At 34.8% G+C, this 14,331-nt stretch overlaps 3 protein-coding genes across 4 annotated transcripts; 1 reads left to right on the top strand and 2 right to left on the bottom strand.

Annotated features, from left to right (window-relative positions):
* The first annotated feature begins 416 nt into the window (after positions 1-416).
* On the top strand, positions 417-5,236 carry LOC105968639 (transcription factor GTE12). 2 transcript variants are annotated; one of them, XM_088812159.1, is made up of 11 exons: positions 417-757; positions 1,422-2,429; positions 2,651-2,711; positions 2,789-2,926; positions 3,006-3,058; positions 3,160-3,220; positions 3,310-3,384; positions 3,825-3,940; positions 4,048-4,114; positions 4,431-4,552; positions 4,665-5,236. In XM_088812159.1, exons 2-11 carry the CDS (start codon positions 1,500-1,502, stop codon positions 4,965-4,967), a joined length of 1,926 nt encoding a protein of 641 aa, XP_088668285.1. In that variant the 5' UTR covers positions 417-757; positions 1,422-1,499; the 3' UTR covers positions 4,968-5,236. The 2 variants fall into 2 exon arrangements, with proteins under 2 accessions (XP_088668285.1, XP_012848723.2); XM_012993269.2 differs by having other exon boundaries at positions 428-753.
* Positions 5,237-5,375: 139 nt separating this feature from the next.
* Positions 5,376-7,765, bottom strand: EIF4E (eukaryotic translation initiation factor 4E). Its single transcript, XM_012993272.2, has 5 exons — positions 7,372-7,765; positions 6,512-6,677; positions 6,298-6,423; positions 5,702-5,767; positions 5,376-5,613 (listed from the first exon to the last, which is right to left on the bottom strand). The coding sequence occupies exons 1-5, from the start codon at positions 7,683-7,685 to the stop codon at positions 5,563-5,565; spliced, it is 723 nt and encodes a 240-aa protein (XP_012848726.2). The 5' UTR covers positions 7,686-7,765; the 3' UTR covers positions 5,376-5,562.
* Positions 7,766-8,349: 584 nt separating this feature from the next.
* On the bottom strand, positions 8,350-10,292 carry LOC105968641 (protein SRG1). The gene is made up of 4 exons (XM_012993271.2): positions 9,767-10,292; positions 9,260-9,510; positions 8,836-9,160; positions 8,350-8,706 (listed from the first exon to the last, which is right to left on the bottom strand). Exons 1-4 carry the CDS (start codon positions 9,986-9,988, stop codon positions 8,464-8,466), a joined length of 1,041 nt encoding a protein of 346 aa, XP_012848725.2. The 5' UTR covers positions 9,989-10,292; the 3' UTR covers positions 8,350-8,463.
* Between the last annotated feature and the right edge of the window lie 4,039 nt (positions 10,293-14,331).

Raw genomic sequence — 14,331 nt, 5'->3', positions numbered from 1 at the left:
ACAACGTCCACCCCTCAACTATAAACATCCTACACGTTCAATCATTGCGGTTTCAAAATTAGTGAAATCTTTTAGATTACATGGAATATTCTCAATTTTGTACCTGTTTTATCCCATTCGAGCTCCACGATTTGAAGCAAGATGATCAAAAGATGTATTTTTTGGCTTGTATATATCAGATTGTGGTGCATCAGAAACTGTATTTTATGCACAAAACGAGTACAAATTAGAAAACATTCCACGGAATCTAGATGATCACGTTGAACTTGACATCATAATGGTGGTTGTGTTAGAAGATTCATAGTTGAGGGGGCAGATGTAATTATCCTAAAACATGAGGGGGTTTTCGTAATTTAACCATACCTCAGGGGTGTTTGTAATTTACCCATTAATTAATTTGCTGCGGGGGCAGATTTGTCATTTCCCTACGCAGCTTGGGTAGAAAGCAACAAAATCTCTCTCCGCACAAAACTTTGGCGAGTAACTATCCCGTATAGGCTAAAAAAAGTCGGCAATTAAACAACTGCAACGCGTCCAAAGGAAATTACCAGAGAGAGAGAGAGAGAGAGAGAGAGAGAGGAGAGAGAGAGAGAGTTTTAAAACCCTAAAACCTCGCTCAGCCCTTTTTCACTCTCAATTTCCACCACCATCTACTGGAGTCAAAATAATTTCATCTTCGAAGTTCTTCTATCTTCTCGGTTGATTATCCCGATGCAAGAATCTCGCCTTTCGCTTCAAGCAGCTTCGTTTGATGTAAGTATGTTCGAATTCGACGAACCCTAACATTATTCTGTTTATCGAGTTTTTGTTATTTTCTTTCATTTTCTAGGGTTCTGGGTGTTTTTCGCGTGTAGTTTCCATTTTTTTTTTGTGCCCGAAGGTCTATATTCTGTCCCCTTGTTGATTAACTATGGTTTTGTTTTCTCCCGTGATTTTGAATTATAGAGTGGCGTTTCGTATTTCTTGAAGTAGTTACTGTAATCGTAGTTATGAGGAGTTGATCGTGGATTTTCCTAATTGCGAATTTTTGTTGGTTGCTTTTTGGAATAGTTTATTTTCTTCCATATATGTTCTTCTAGTAATTCGTACTGGTTCCTCTTGTTTCAGTAGATATGTTATACGCATAATTTGAATAATTAAGAGTATTTAACTATCCATAAACAGGGCAGACTGGTTTACTATTGTTTCTTATTTTCTTTATTTGTTGCTGTTATTTTCCCAATTGAGAACCACGAATCGGAGTTTAGTTAGAAACTGAATATTTCAAATAAAACATGGCGGTAACCGTCTTTATGTAACTTTGTCATAATAATGTCCTCAGGAGTTTCCAATCAGTTATTGGGGAATTCAATTGATATTTTGCACTGTCTATTAGCTTAATCCAGAATTTAACTAATAATTGTTTTGTTTTATGTATACAGTTTGTCATCGAGTCTGGTTCGTACGATGGCTGAGAACCAAGCAATTTTTTGACCTTCTCCGGCTTTCAGTTTACCACCATGTCATCTGAGGATCAGCCAGTTCCAAGGAAGCTAAAGTTCAAAATAACTACGAAAGGGATACGCAGTATTTCAGAAGATAAGTCATGTGAAAGCACTGTGAAGGTTGCTGAAAACAATGGACAAAGGAACAGAGTGACTGGAGGAGTAAATAAATTTCCTGAGGCACTTGTTTCTGCCGAGCAATTTATGCCAGTGAATTCTAGCAAGCGGAAGCCGGAAATTTCTCTTGATGATCAGAGGGGGAAAAAGCGAAAGATGGACCGCAATTTGAAACTTCAGTGTGGCAACATATTGAAAGAATTGATGAAGCACCCTCTAGGATGGATTTTCAACGAGCCTGTTGATCCAGTAAAGTTGAGTATTCCGGATTATTTTTCAATAATTACCAAACCGATGGACTTGGGAACGATAAAGCATAAATTAGAGGGAAACATGTACTTTGCTGTTGAGGAATTTGCTGCTGATGTGAACTTGACGTTTTCCAACGCAATGTTGTATAATGCTCCCGGCGAGGAGGTTCATAAATTGGCAAAGAAATTGGATGCTACTTTTACTAGGAGATGGAAATCGTTTGAGGTTAAATTGAAGCATGGGAACTTGAATGTCGAAGAGTATCATACGAAAAACAATGACCAAGATAGCAAAAAGACTGTAGGAAACAATTTACACGATGCCAAAGCTCCCTTGCGCATCAAACTTGGTACCTGTGGACCGATGCCATTTGAGGAAAAACGGAAGTTCACATTGGAGTTTATGCAAGTGCTAAGCAGAAAGATGACAACTAATTTGAGGACAGTGCTTCAAAAGTTTGGTTTGGTTGGTCTTAACAAAGAAAAGCTCGATTCCTATATTAATTCGATTGATGATGAAACTTTACGGAAGCTGAGAAGAGAAATCACGGTTCTTTTGGATGCAAAAGATGGAAAGGTAATTGTGATCTTCTGTAGTTAGACTGCACTGTGGCAAATTGACATTTGATTATGAATTTAATGAATCAGTAAGCTTATGTATGATCTTTGCATGTACATGCCTCTTATGTTACTCAAAAGATCTCTATGATCTATATGGGTTGTGTCCATGTTTTGTAAGTAGTGTCTTGAGTTCCACATGACATGCTAATGCGCTGAGTTCTTTGTTCATTCGATCAGGTGAAGCCTTCACAAATGACACTAAATGTGTGTCCCTCACTGAAGAAACCTGTCCAGAAAGGTATTGAGTGGCAGTGTAATGTTTCTGCTTTCTAGATCTTTTTAGGATCTTACTGATGATGTTTATTATTGGCTTAGAACTCTGTAATCGAAGTGCTTGTGCATCTGCCAATCAGCGACAATCAATTGATTCTACTGAAACTAAGTGTTCATCATGTGGAAGCATGACATGCCATTGCAGGCTTAAAACTGGTTCAGCCCAAGCATCTACAAGCGGTAAGTTAAATACTTGACGAATTCTCTTTGCTAATGTTTTTGGTGGCCATTCAACCCAGGACTAGTTTATATGTTTCAGATTTATCCTCAGAACGATCATCAGAACAAGGTCATTGTGGTGATTCTAAACTTGTAAGTATCAGCAACTATAGATACTTTTAAGTTTACTGGAGAAAGATTTTGGTAATTGATAGATGAAAATTGGTTGACGTGGCCTTTGTTCGATTAATCAGGATTGTAAGGTCAAATATCCCTCTGCAGTTCGCACGAGTAGCTCGGGTCTAGATTCTGATGGTGAGAGCATCTCAACCTTATTATACATATTTTGTTCAGCTTCGAATGCCTTCACTTTTCAGCATTCACATGCTTGCAAATGATTCAAGGGCCTGGAGTTGTTCTGAATGAAGAAAATGTTCCTCAACTTTCAACCCCTGCAACAGCGGTTACTTCTGTTGAAGGTAGCCTATTGTGTAAATGATATTCACTATATATATATTATAACCTTCTATAGAACTGTTAATCTTCCGTCACCTCTTCTATCAAATTAACGCCTAAAAGAAGAGGCAATTGTGACAAAGGGACCATCAGTAAAGACCCTGGGGAATATGGTATTAGAAAACTGATTATTTATTCAGATGTTGTAGGGGCATGTATTGTTTAACTCTGTATATCTGTTTTCCGACGAATTGCTAAGGCCCTTCTAATCGATTAAGACTTCTGTAGAGGGGGTGTTAAAGGAAGTTACCTTTTACCAAAACGCTGGAATGTTAGCTTGTAGAAACATGCCTATTTTCATCTGTATGTTCCTCCTTGTTTTCCTTAGTGCAGGTGTGAACTGGAGATTGATAGTATATTGCATCTTGTTGTTTCTGATTTGAATTGTTTAACTCGTTAACAGGCTGGACTTCATTAAACGTCCAAATGTCGCCCACGAAGGCTTTGAGGGCAGCCCTGCTAAAAAGCCGCTTTGCAGAAACTATCTTCAAAGCTACACATCAGACAAAGCTGGATCATGTAATATTTTGCAGAAATTCTCGCCATGCATGATAGGATGGTTTATAATTATGATTTTTTTTACTCGTATTTTCATTCCTTGATTGCATTGGATTGCTATTTTCTAGGTTGAGAAGTCTGATCCTCTAAGGATGCAGAAAGAAAGAGAGAGATTGGAAAAGGAACAACTAGAAGGTGAGCATAACATTTCTGATTGTGCTCGTATGTTTTTTTGGATGTATGTGCAAGTTCAATGAATTTATTGATAACAATATGACAACTGGATCTGTAACATATGGATTTGTTTAAAATTAATTAAATAGAGACATTTGCTTATAATTTCATCCCGGTATAAATTTGGGTATAACTTTTGGGTGTCTTCAAAAGAATGGAGTTGAGTATTTCATTTTTTCAAATTAGGAGTAACTCATGATGTTGATGACTTCAGTAGTCCCCCATTCATACGTTTTCATATTATGCTTTTTATTTAACCAAGTTTTTTGGTTTGTAGAGAAAGCGAGAATTGAAGCAGAAATCAAAGCTGCTGAAGCGGCTGCACGAAGGAGGGAGCATGATGATATAAAGATGCGACGTGAGAGAGAAAGAGCGGCTGCAAGGAAGGCACTACAACAGGTATATTCTTCATTTATCATTGGGCAAATAATTCTGTTAACAATTTGCTCGGGGGTTACCTTTGACTTTGGATTTTATCGATACTTAGAAGAGTTGTCCTGTTGACTTGCAGATGGAAAAAACTGTCGAGATAGATGAAAATGTGTATATACTGAAAGATCTGGAGAGGTTGTGTTGTGGTTCCCCTTGTGGTCTATCTTGTGGAGAGTGTTGTGAAGGTGTCAAAGCTGGATTTCACTTTGGAAACCCTTTGGAGCAACTTGGCCTTTATATAAAGGCTGATTATGATTATTTGCGTGATGAAGATGTGGTTTTGAGTGGAGTTGGCGAAGAAGACGAAGATTCAGTTTTGATTGCAAGAGCAGGAGATGAAGATTCAATTTTGATTGGTGAAGAAGGTGAAATTCTGCAATAGCACCAACTGCTCTCCTCTGTAAATATCTACTATTATTTTTTGTACTAGGCAGTCGCGATTACCTAACTTGACTAAACAAGTTCTAATTTAGAATAGAGCTTTTTGCAACTGTTTACCATTAATTCTCGTTCCCAAACAGCAGTAATCACCAGACCAATTGCTTGCTGTGTCTTGAAGTAGAATCTATTTTGCTTCTGTGATGGAAAAGTTCTATGTTAGATTTGTTAATAGAGATCTACTTATATTTATATTCGGAATGGCTTTTTTGATGTATGCACGTAAACAACATTTTTAAAAGTAGTAGTGTTTATATCTTGAAAGGAAATGGTTGCGATGCACCTTAGGTGGTGCATTCAGTTCTAAATCTAAAATGCTGAATGTCAAAAAATGCTCAAACAAACGTGCATGTACACAAAATGTCCAAGACCGCATCATCATTGGAAATTCAGAATAATAATCAAAATGTATCAGTGATCGGAATATTGAATTGGTACTCTGAAGTCCGGGGTTACAGACTAGAATCCAGAAGAAAAAAAGACTATCTAAAGACAAAAATAGAAAGGGGTTGTCGGGGTGAGAATCAGCCACAGAACAACTACACACTGTAACGATTCTTGGCGCCCCTGTCAAGCTTCTTTGCATCATCCTAAATCAGAAGTGATGGCCAACTTTATCTTTTGATGGAAAAATGAATAATATATCAACAATTTATACACAATTGAAGAGAAACTTACATGGAATATGAAGCCAATTGATTCATTGTAATCCAAAAACTCCTTCCATTGTTTTCCAATGCTTACCTGAGAAATGGTCAGGAAACATGAATATGAATTTCAAGCATGGGATATAGGTACAAACAATGCAAGTTTACCACGTGTCTACAAAATAACCAGGATAATCAGTTTCTGTTCATAAATTTAAAGAGCTATATTTTTGGGATTTCAGCCTCTGCAACAACTTTATCCAACATAAAGCCTGAAAATTAATATTTTATACAATCTTATTAGATTTTTCTTAAAAGTCAATATGATCATAAGATAAAGGAACATCTTCAATGCAATTTAGGCGTGGTCAGAGAGAGCCTTTTATGGTGACATCTTTTCAAGTATAGCACCGAGCACTATTCCTCTTATTTTGAAGCTTTAAATAAGATATTAACATCTTTCGAGTTTTTTTGGTGCTACCAAGGTATCTATAGAATCCCTAGTAGACCATGTGTACACCTACTATTCACTCGTGACAGTACATACCATTATCAGAACTGTCTACCCCATACTATTGTAAAATATAATATAATGGAAATATTCCCGAGCTATGTTCCCAACCATACCTGAGCAACTTCATTCGCAGCATTCTTGGTCCATATAGAAATTTTCTCCTGCCTTGCTCGGACATTGACAACCGCTCCACAAATTTCATCTCCGTAATCAAACTGCTCTCCAATCATTGCCAGCAACTAAATGGAATTCGAGATGCAATTAGAGGCTTAAAAGATAGAAAAATTGAAATCCCAATAATTAGTACTCGACATAACTGAGACATACCGTGTATAGCCAAGCAGTGTCAGATTTACCCCTCGAAAAATTCACAGTCCACTTTCCTCCATTAGCACAAACAGGGTCTTCCCATTTTGGCTCTATTTTATTTTTGAAACAATGAAAATCTGCTCCCACTGCTAGTTTGCTGGGATGGTGTACATTATTGTAAACACTGCAAGCCAAGCCACGGAAAAGTAAGATGCTTTAATTCACAAAGGCATAAAGTATCATCACTCAACGACGACTGAAACGCTTCTCAATAAAATCAATCCAAAAACAATGCAACCATGTGAAATAAATGTATTCTGAAATAGCTAGTCCAGTAATAAGATATTGAAAAGAAGGCCATCTTTCTGGCCTCAAATCATGATAACGCTAAATTGAAACAATAAAAGAAAAAAAAAAAAAAAACTCTAAGCCACAAGCGTATACATCTAGGCAGACACCAAATCAGAAAGAAGGCCATCTTTCTGGCCTCAAATCATGATAACGCAAATTTGAAACAATTAAAAAAAACGCTAAGCCACAAGCTATACATATATAGACAGACGCTGTATACATATTATCGACCAAATTCACTTATTTTTTCTAACACCCAGTGATGTACGAGACCTAGCATACAAAATGCAGAAAATATAGAAGATTCAAAGACAAATACAGTCTACAGAACACACACGAATCAACCACCTACGAGATACGAATTTACAAAGCCACAAGCCTAAAAATGAAACATTACTCCAAACCCTAATTCGAGAAAAAAATATCATAGAAGCATCCACTAATTCACGTCCAGAACAGGAAACAGCATAACTGAATTGAATGAAGGCACAAAAAATGAAATGGAAAAGAAAAAAAATAATACATACCTCCAGAAGTCTTCGACGGAGGAGAAGGTGAAAATCGGTCGAATTGAGCTTCCCCATGCCGCCTGTTTATTTTTAGCTGAAGGATTGTCGAACCAGAATGTCCATGAATGCTCCAGCGGGTGCCTTGGTGGCGGCGCCGCCGCCGCCGCCGCCATCGCCTTCGCGTCGTGATTCGGATCGCCACCGACGATCTCCCCTTCCTCCGCCTCCGGCTCCACTTCCCCCAGGTTGAGGTGATTCTTCATCATCGATGTCAAGTTCTCTGCTTCCTCTTTGATGGCGGTGCTCGCTGATTTCTCTGTTTCCTCAACCATTTTCAGCTTCGATCCTAATCTTCTGCTGCTCCGAATTCGCGTTCGGTTCCTACTTCCTGCTCTGAAAATGAAATTACTCTTTCTCGGCCCACTAAGCCATTATTCGGGCCATATAGTATATGGGCCGCCACATGGACTCTATTTAATTCGGGCCTAACAAGTCTATTAGGGCCTGTAAACAAATTGAATCGGGCCGGACACATCATTTTTCAATCTTATTTGATTTTTGTTTTGTTTTTATAGAGTTTGGTCGATAAACAATCGAGTTGAGTTTGAACAAGATTTAATCGAGCTGGCGTGTTGGTTTGTATCGTATCAAACGAAAATATGTGTTCAATCCCGGTTCTCAATGTTGACGTACCGTGCTGAAACAAACTTTTTAAACGATCTTATATTGAATTAAGTATCAAGCAGTTTCGCTTGATTTCCAGTCTTATCTAACACCAACGATCATTTTTTGCATTTTTTTCAATTTCCTTAGTCGGAGGAAAGAAGAATCATATTCATATCTTAGAATTGTAAATGGCAAACCAGTCATATATTACAGTAAACTTTTTATAAATTAATATAGTTGATACTAGTAAAAATAGTACTAATTTAGCGAAATATTAAATTATAGAACTAATAATAAATTAATAATTATTAATTTATCAAGATTCTACTGTACATCCATAAAATACTTCATTAAATCTGAGTCATACTGGTCAAGCAACACACATATACATATAATAATTACTATTTTTCCATAATTACATAATAAATAAATAAATATGCATTATTATATTTTCAAATATTGGAGAAAAGATTTCCCATTGAGTTTGCGGGAGAAGAAGTCTTTGAAGTACTGCTCCATCGTCATGCTTCTGAATAACGGCGCCCCGCCGTTAGTTAACAGTGACGGAGATGGGCCCACCATTGCTTCAAATTTAGGGTTAAAAAACATGGCGAGGCTAATCCTCTCTTTCTCTGAATTCACCGTAGCTCTGTGCTCAATGCTTTTGTACAACCCATTGCTTAGTATCTGATCAATTCACACAAATTTACATGTTAATAATAAATTAATGATTGTAAATTGTTTAATTAGTGCTCTCTAATCCGTTGACTCTAATTAATATATTAATTAGTGTTAAAATAATTGTGGCAGACAGACCTCAATAATGTCTCCTAAGTTAACAGCAAAGGCATCCGGGAGAAACTTGACAGGCAACCAAACTCCGTTTCTTTTGATTTGGAAGCCTTCAACGCCGTTAACTTGGAGGAGGACGGTGATTCCGCTGCCGTCGGAATGGGCCGTCAGCCCGATAACCTTATCGGGCTCCGGGCACTGTGGGTAGTAATTCATCCTCATTGATTCCATTCCGTCTTCAAACATTTCTTCCAATTCATTTCTCTCTATCTTCAGTGCATCTGCGATTAGCCCAAATATTGCCCTCGACAGCTTTTGCATCTCACTTATGTATTCTTCTAGGGTTTCTCTGCATCAGATGTATTTAACTGTTAGAGAGAGAGAGAGAGAGAGAGAGAGAGAGAGAGAGAGAGAGAGAGAGAGAGAGAGAGAGAGAGAGAGAGAGAACCTGAGGGAGGAAGGGAGCTGAGGAAAAAGATGAGGTTTTCTTCGTTGGATTGGATTCGTGATCATGTAGAATCGATCCGCCCAATCGACTTTTTGATCGGGAGAAGTATTTACTGCATTTTGGCCAAAACCCTCAACTTCACCAGGTTTGATCTTATACTTGATTCTGTCCTCCAATGGAAGCTTGTAGAATTCTTGAATTTCATACTTGAGTTTCTCCACCAATGACGAGTCTACACCGTGGTTCACCACCTATATATATACACGTTAAACTTCTATAAATTAATAGAGTTCAGACTAGGTAGCAAAATTTTATTAATTTAATTAGCGAAATATCAAATTATCGAACTGAAAATTTAGGGCGTTTTTACCGAGTAGGGATCGGACCTGAAGAAATTATTATTTAAACGGTGTTATTATTTTATCGAGGTTCTACTGTATATATATCATGCATGCACCAATAAATAATTATTTATATATAATCTGTAAAAAAAAAGAAAAAAGGTACCTGAAAGATGCCCCAGTCTTTGCATGCTGAGTGAAACGTGTCGAGTTGGGAAGTTTTAGTTTCTCGAGCAAGCAAACTTTTCATGTCGATTACGGGGATGGAAGGTAAAGAATCTTCGTAAAGAATCGCGGGTTCTTGTTCGATTAGATAGCGCGTAGGGATGGTTGAAATGGGGTTTTTAACCATCTCTTGAATACTCATGAGCATTTCTGTTCCTGACATATTTTTATTGTATGTATAATACTTATAATTCACCAACGTGTTTATATTATGGTGATATGGTGCAATATTCTTTAGTAAAGGAGAAGTTGGTATTTATAGGGTGTGAATAATTAAATACCTAAATTATTGGGTGCCCAAACTGAAATTTTATAAAATATATTTTTTACTATGCTTTTTGTTATCGGAAAGAATGGGTATTTAAAACATGAACGCGTTGAATCTCAAAAATGACCGGATTTTGACGAATCTTTGGAATTGCTCGGTAAAACTTCATCGTCTAGCTACCCTACTCTGAAATACCTATACCTCTCTCTCTCTCTCTCTCTCTCTCTCTCTATATATATATATATATATATATATATATATATATATATATATATATATATATATATATATATATATATATATGTGTGTGTGTGTGTGCGCAATTAAATTTAAATAAATTCTGAAATCAGAATTGGAGTTATTACATATTTAATATTGTTGATATAGGTGGCGCTGGAAGAGAGAAAAGGAAACACGTCAAGCCTACTTACCTAAATTTATCTTGCCTAAGTTTGGCATATTTTAAAAAATTAAGGGCAAATATTAATGTTCAAATTAAATATCTCGATTTTTGCAATTAATAATATTTAAGCCTCCATAAATCGATAGACTATCGGACTTGCAATTTTTTTTAATAATTTAATTCAATTAGTTAAATAGTTGGTAAATTAATTATTATTAATATATAGAATTTGGACGAACCGTTAGATAGCAAATTTCCAGAATTGAAAACGTATAATTTTAGAAGAGCCTACATATTCATAAAAAGATAATGAAAAGATAGAATCTACTACAGTAGACTCAAACTTGGCTCATAAATAGTCAAATTTAATTAAATAGCTTAATCTTGACCTGACTCATTAACAATTAGTTTCGGCTTAAATATAACCCGGTCGAACCATCAGGGTTCGGTTAATCTCGACTCATATGCATGCCGGTCCCATATATTAGAAAAAGTATGTTATTCTAGAAAGATCATTATTAATTGAGTATTATATTAACGAGGTTGTAATATATATACGAGGTCAATCACTTTTTTAGAAGAGCCTTCCATAACTTCTGGAGTCGTTTGCTTTATTGACATTGCTTTTATATATATATAAAAAAAATTATTAATTAAAATGAAGAACAAATTAGAGAATACTAATAATAGTACTTTGACGCAGTCAGACAATTGATTGAACAAGAGTGCAAGACCCGGTTTTTGGCACATGGATCTATTTATACAAAAATAGATATTATGAATTATCGGCCGCTATTATCGGAATAAACGAAATCTTTATAAATATTTTATTTAGAAATCTCTTTTTTTTACACTAAGAGAGATTTGTTACATTATTTTATTTGAAATGTTGTTACTTAATAATACAACTTCCCTTTATTTAAGAATCTCAAGATTGATTCAGATCAACAATTTTCAAATTTTGTTTGCAGTCAGTTTAATACTAATTGTGCACCGGTTGATTTGAGGCGTTTCTAGATTAATAGTTGTATATTTTATCAAAAAAAAAAAAAAAAATTAATAATTGTATATAATAAATAAACGTGTCCTATATTATTGACATTTTCCTAATAAAAAAAATGTGTAATACGTGTTATAAAAAATGGAAAGTAAGCACGTTTATGAAAGGGACGTGCTATTTGCTTGCAGGTTTAAATTATTGAATTAATATAGGTATGGAAATCGTCACGGGTGATGTGATGTAATGGAAATAGAACCACAATTACATATTGCACTGTTCCCAAATCTTTTACATAATTGTTTGTGAACACGACAGCTGAATATGACGTGGGGGAAATAATTATTTTTTATATAACGTCATCAAATTTCAAATGTACGTATGCATGTAAATCAACGGGTGACATTAGGGATGACAGTGGAGTGAGTACCTTTGAAAAAGTGCAATACCAGAATCATTATCATTTAATATAACTCAAACCATGACCATACTAAACCCATTTAAAAAGTTAACGGAAATACCAGAACCATTACCACGAATATCCGGATATCCACAGATACCCATTTACGGTTTACCATTTAGATTATGATGATAAAAAATAACTTTGGGTCCTATAATGTTTAAGTAACTCTCAGAAGATAGCAAGAGAAAATAACAGAAAAAAAAGTAAATTATACAAATATATCCTCCCAAAATTATTTAATATTTTATTTAAAATTTTGCCAACATATCTTCTTTATTCATATATATATATATATATATATATATATATATATATATATATATATATATATATATATATATTAAATGGTCGGTTACCCATGACCGTAAAAATAAAATCAAAATCATAGTAAAACCATGACGGTTTTCTTTTCTTTTACCAAAATCATTACCAAACTCTAATGGTTTCCGTAACGGGTTTTAAACGGAGCGGATAGCTAGCGGTTCGGGTTTTTCTGCCATCCCTATGCGAGATCAAAATTTACCGTAATATATTTATAAAGATTTTTATATATTATAGATTTAAGTTGGGCCGTGCAAGTTTCCTTGTTGGGCCTCTAATCAAAGTGAGTATTTTCAACTACCATTGTTTCTTATGAAATCTATGGGCTTTTTGGTTTACTTTATTTTGATCGGGATTCTTATTTTCACTACAAAATTTATATATATTTTTTTAACGGTAAAGCTGAGCGGCAAGAATCTGGCTGGCCAGAATGGTCAACTTTGTAAATATATAAGAGTTTGTTATATCTAATTACTAACATGCCCTTTAATTATAATACCAACTAATTACTAGGATTGACAGTTTCAAAGTATTCAATCAGATTATAATTTCCAATGATCAATAACGTCAATTCAATTCTTCCATTCATTTATTTTGTCTTCTTCATGTCCAGAGTAAAAATTGAAAAAAAAAAAATAGAGGCTTCTACTTTTTTTAAGAGTTGTTTTGGTGGATTTTGTTGGAATAAAGACACAAAATTTGTGGAAAAATCATCATAATAAAGTTTCACAAATAATAATAATAATAATAATAATAATAATAATAATAATAATAATAATAATAATTATTATTATTATTATTATTATTTCCGATTGTCGACGCTTGTATTTTTAAATCCTAATGCAATTTCCGATTATTGATTAAAAGAAACAAAAAAGTGTCTGAGTGTAACGTTTTGGCATACTAAAATGCTAATTGTACCGGGACTTTTACTGAAATTGGCTTATTTGCAGTGGTAGTCTCAGTTGTCAATTTTCTAACTTTCTAAAAAAACCGAAACTCTCTCAACTAAAAAAAGTCGAAAACTTAGAATTTGAAACTCGTTCGACAAATTCAAAAATGAACAACGACTTATTCGATGGCTGATCCGGATAACTTTTATATGGTAAAAAAAAAAAGAAAAAAAAAATTAAAAGATGGTGTAATCGTGCTATACAGCAAGAGAAATATAAAAAAAAAAAAGAAAAAAATTGGAGTTACCCGTGCTGTACAGCACGGGAACTTGGGTCTTAATTTTCATATTTTTTTTTTTACTTTATTCCTTTTTATTATTAATTTTTATAATTTGGTATGGTGATGATGGTGATTTTGACGAACAAACTGACGTTGAATGTACAAACGAGTACAATAATTCGAATATTTGCTATCATGTTTCTCAAATAATTACAAAATTCAATATTTAGAAAAAAATATTAAAAAAATATATATTATTAAAAACTTTAAGTTCCCGTTCTGCAGAACACGGGAACTTGAATAATCTTCAAGTTCCCGTGTTTTGCAGAACGGGAACTTCATGTTTTTTGAGTCCTCCGTTCTGCAGAGCACGAGAACATGAAGATTATTCAAGTTCTCGTGTTCTATAGCACGGGTGATTCATATTAATTTTTTATTTTTTTTGTCCGAAAATAAAAATTTAAAAAACAGTTTGAAGGTCCCGTTTTCTGGAGCACGAAATTTTGAATCTCCCATTTGCTGGAGCACGGAAACTCGAAGAAAATTCAAGTTCCCGTGTTCTGCAGAACGGAGGATTCAAGCCGTTTGAATCTCCCGTTCTGCAGAGCACGGAAACTCGAATGTTCTTCGAGTTTCCGTGCTCCATATCACGGGAGCTTTAAATTTTTATTTTTTTTTCGAAATTTTGCTAGATCTAATCCTAAACATGTGTTTTTACCTAAATTGGAAATAAAACTAATTAAAAGTAGTAGGATATTGAAAATTTACCGGAATCGAGCCTTGTTTGCTACGGTTTGAATATCGAAAAATTTACGAAATTCGAATTTCTAGAGAGAGTTTGGGAATAGGAGAGAGAAATTGAAAAAAAAAATTAAATGAAA

This window comes from Erythranthe guttata, chromosome 13 (assembly GCF_056151865.1).
Source record: "Erythranthe guttata isolate IM_541 chromosome 13, IM_541, whole genome shotgun sequence".
Lineage (NCBI taxonomy): Eukaryota > Viridiplantae > Streptophyta > Magnoliopsida > Lamiales > Phrymaceae > Erythranthe > Erythranthe guttata.
The sequence above is the reverse complement of the archived record's forward strand: the minus strand, read 5'-3'. Positions and strand labels throughout refer to the sequence as shown.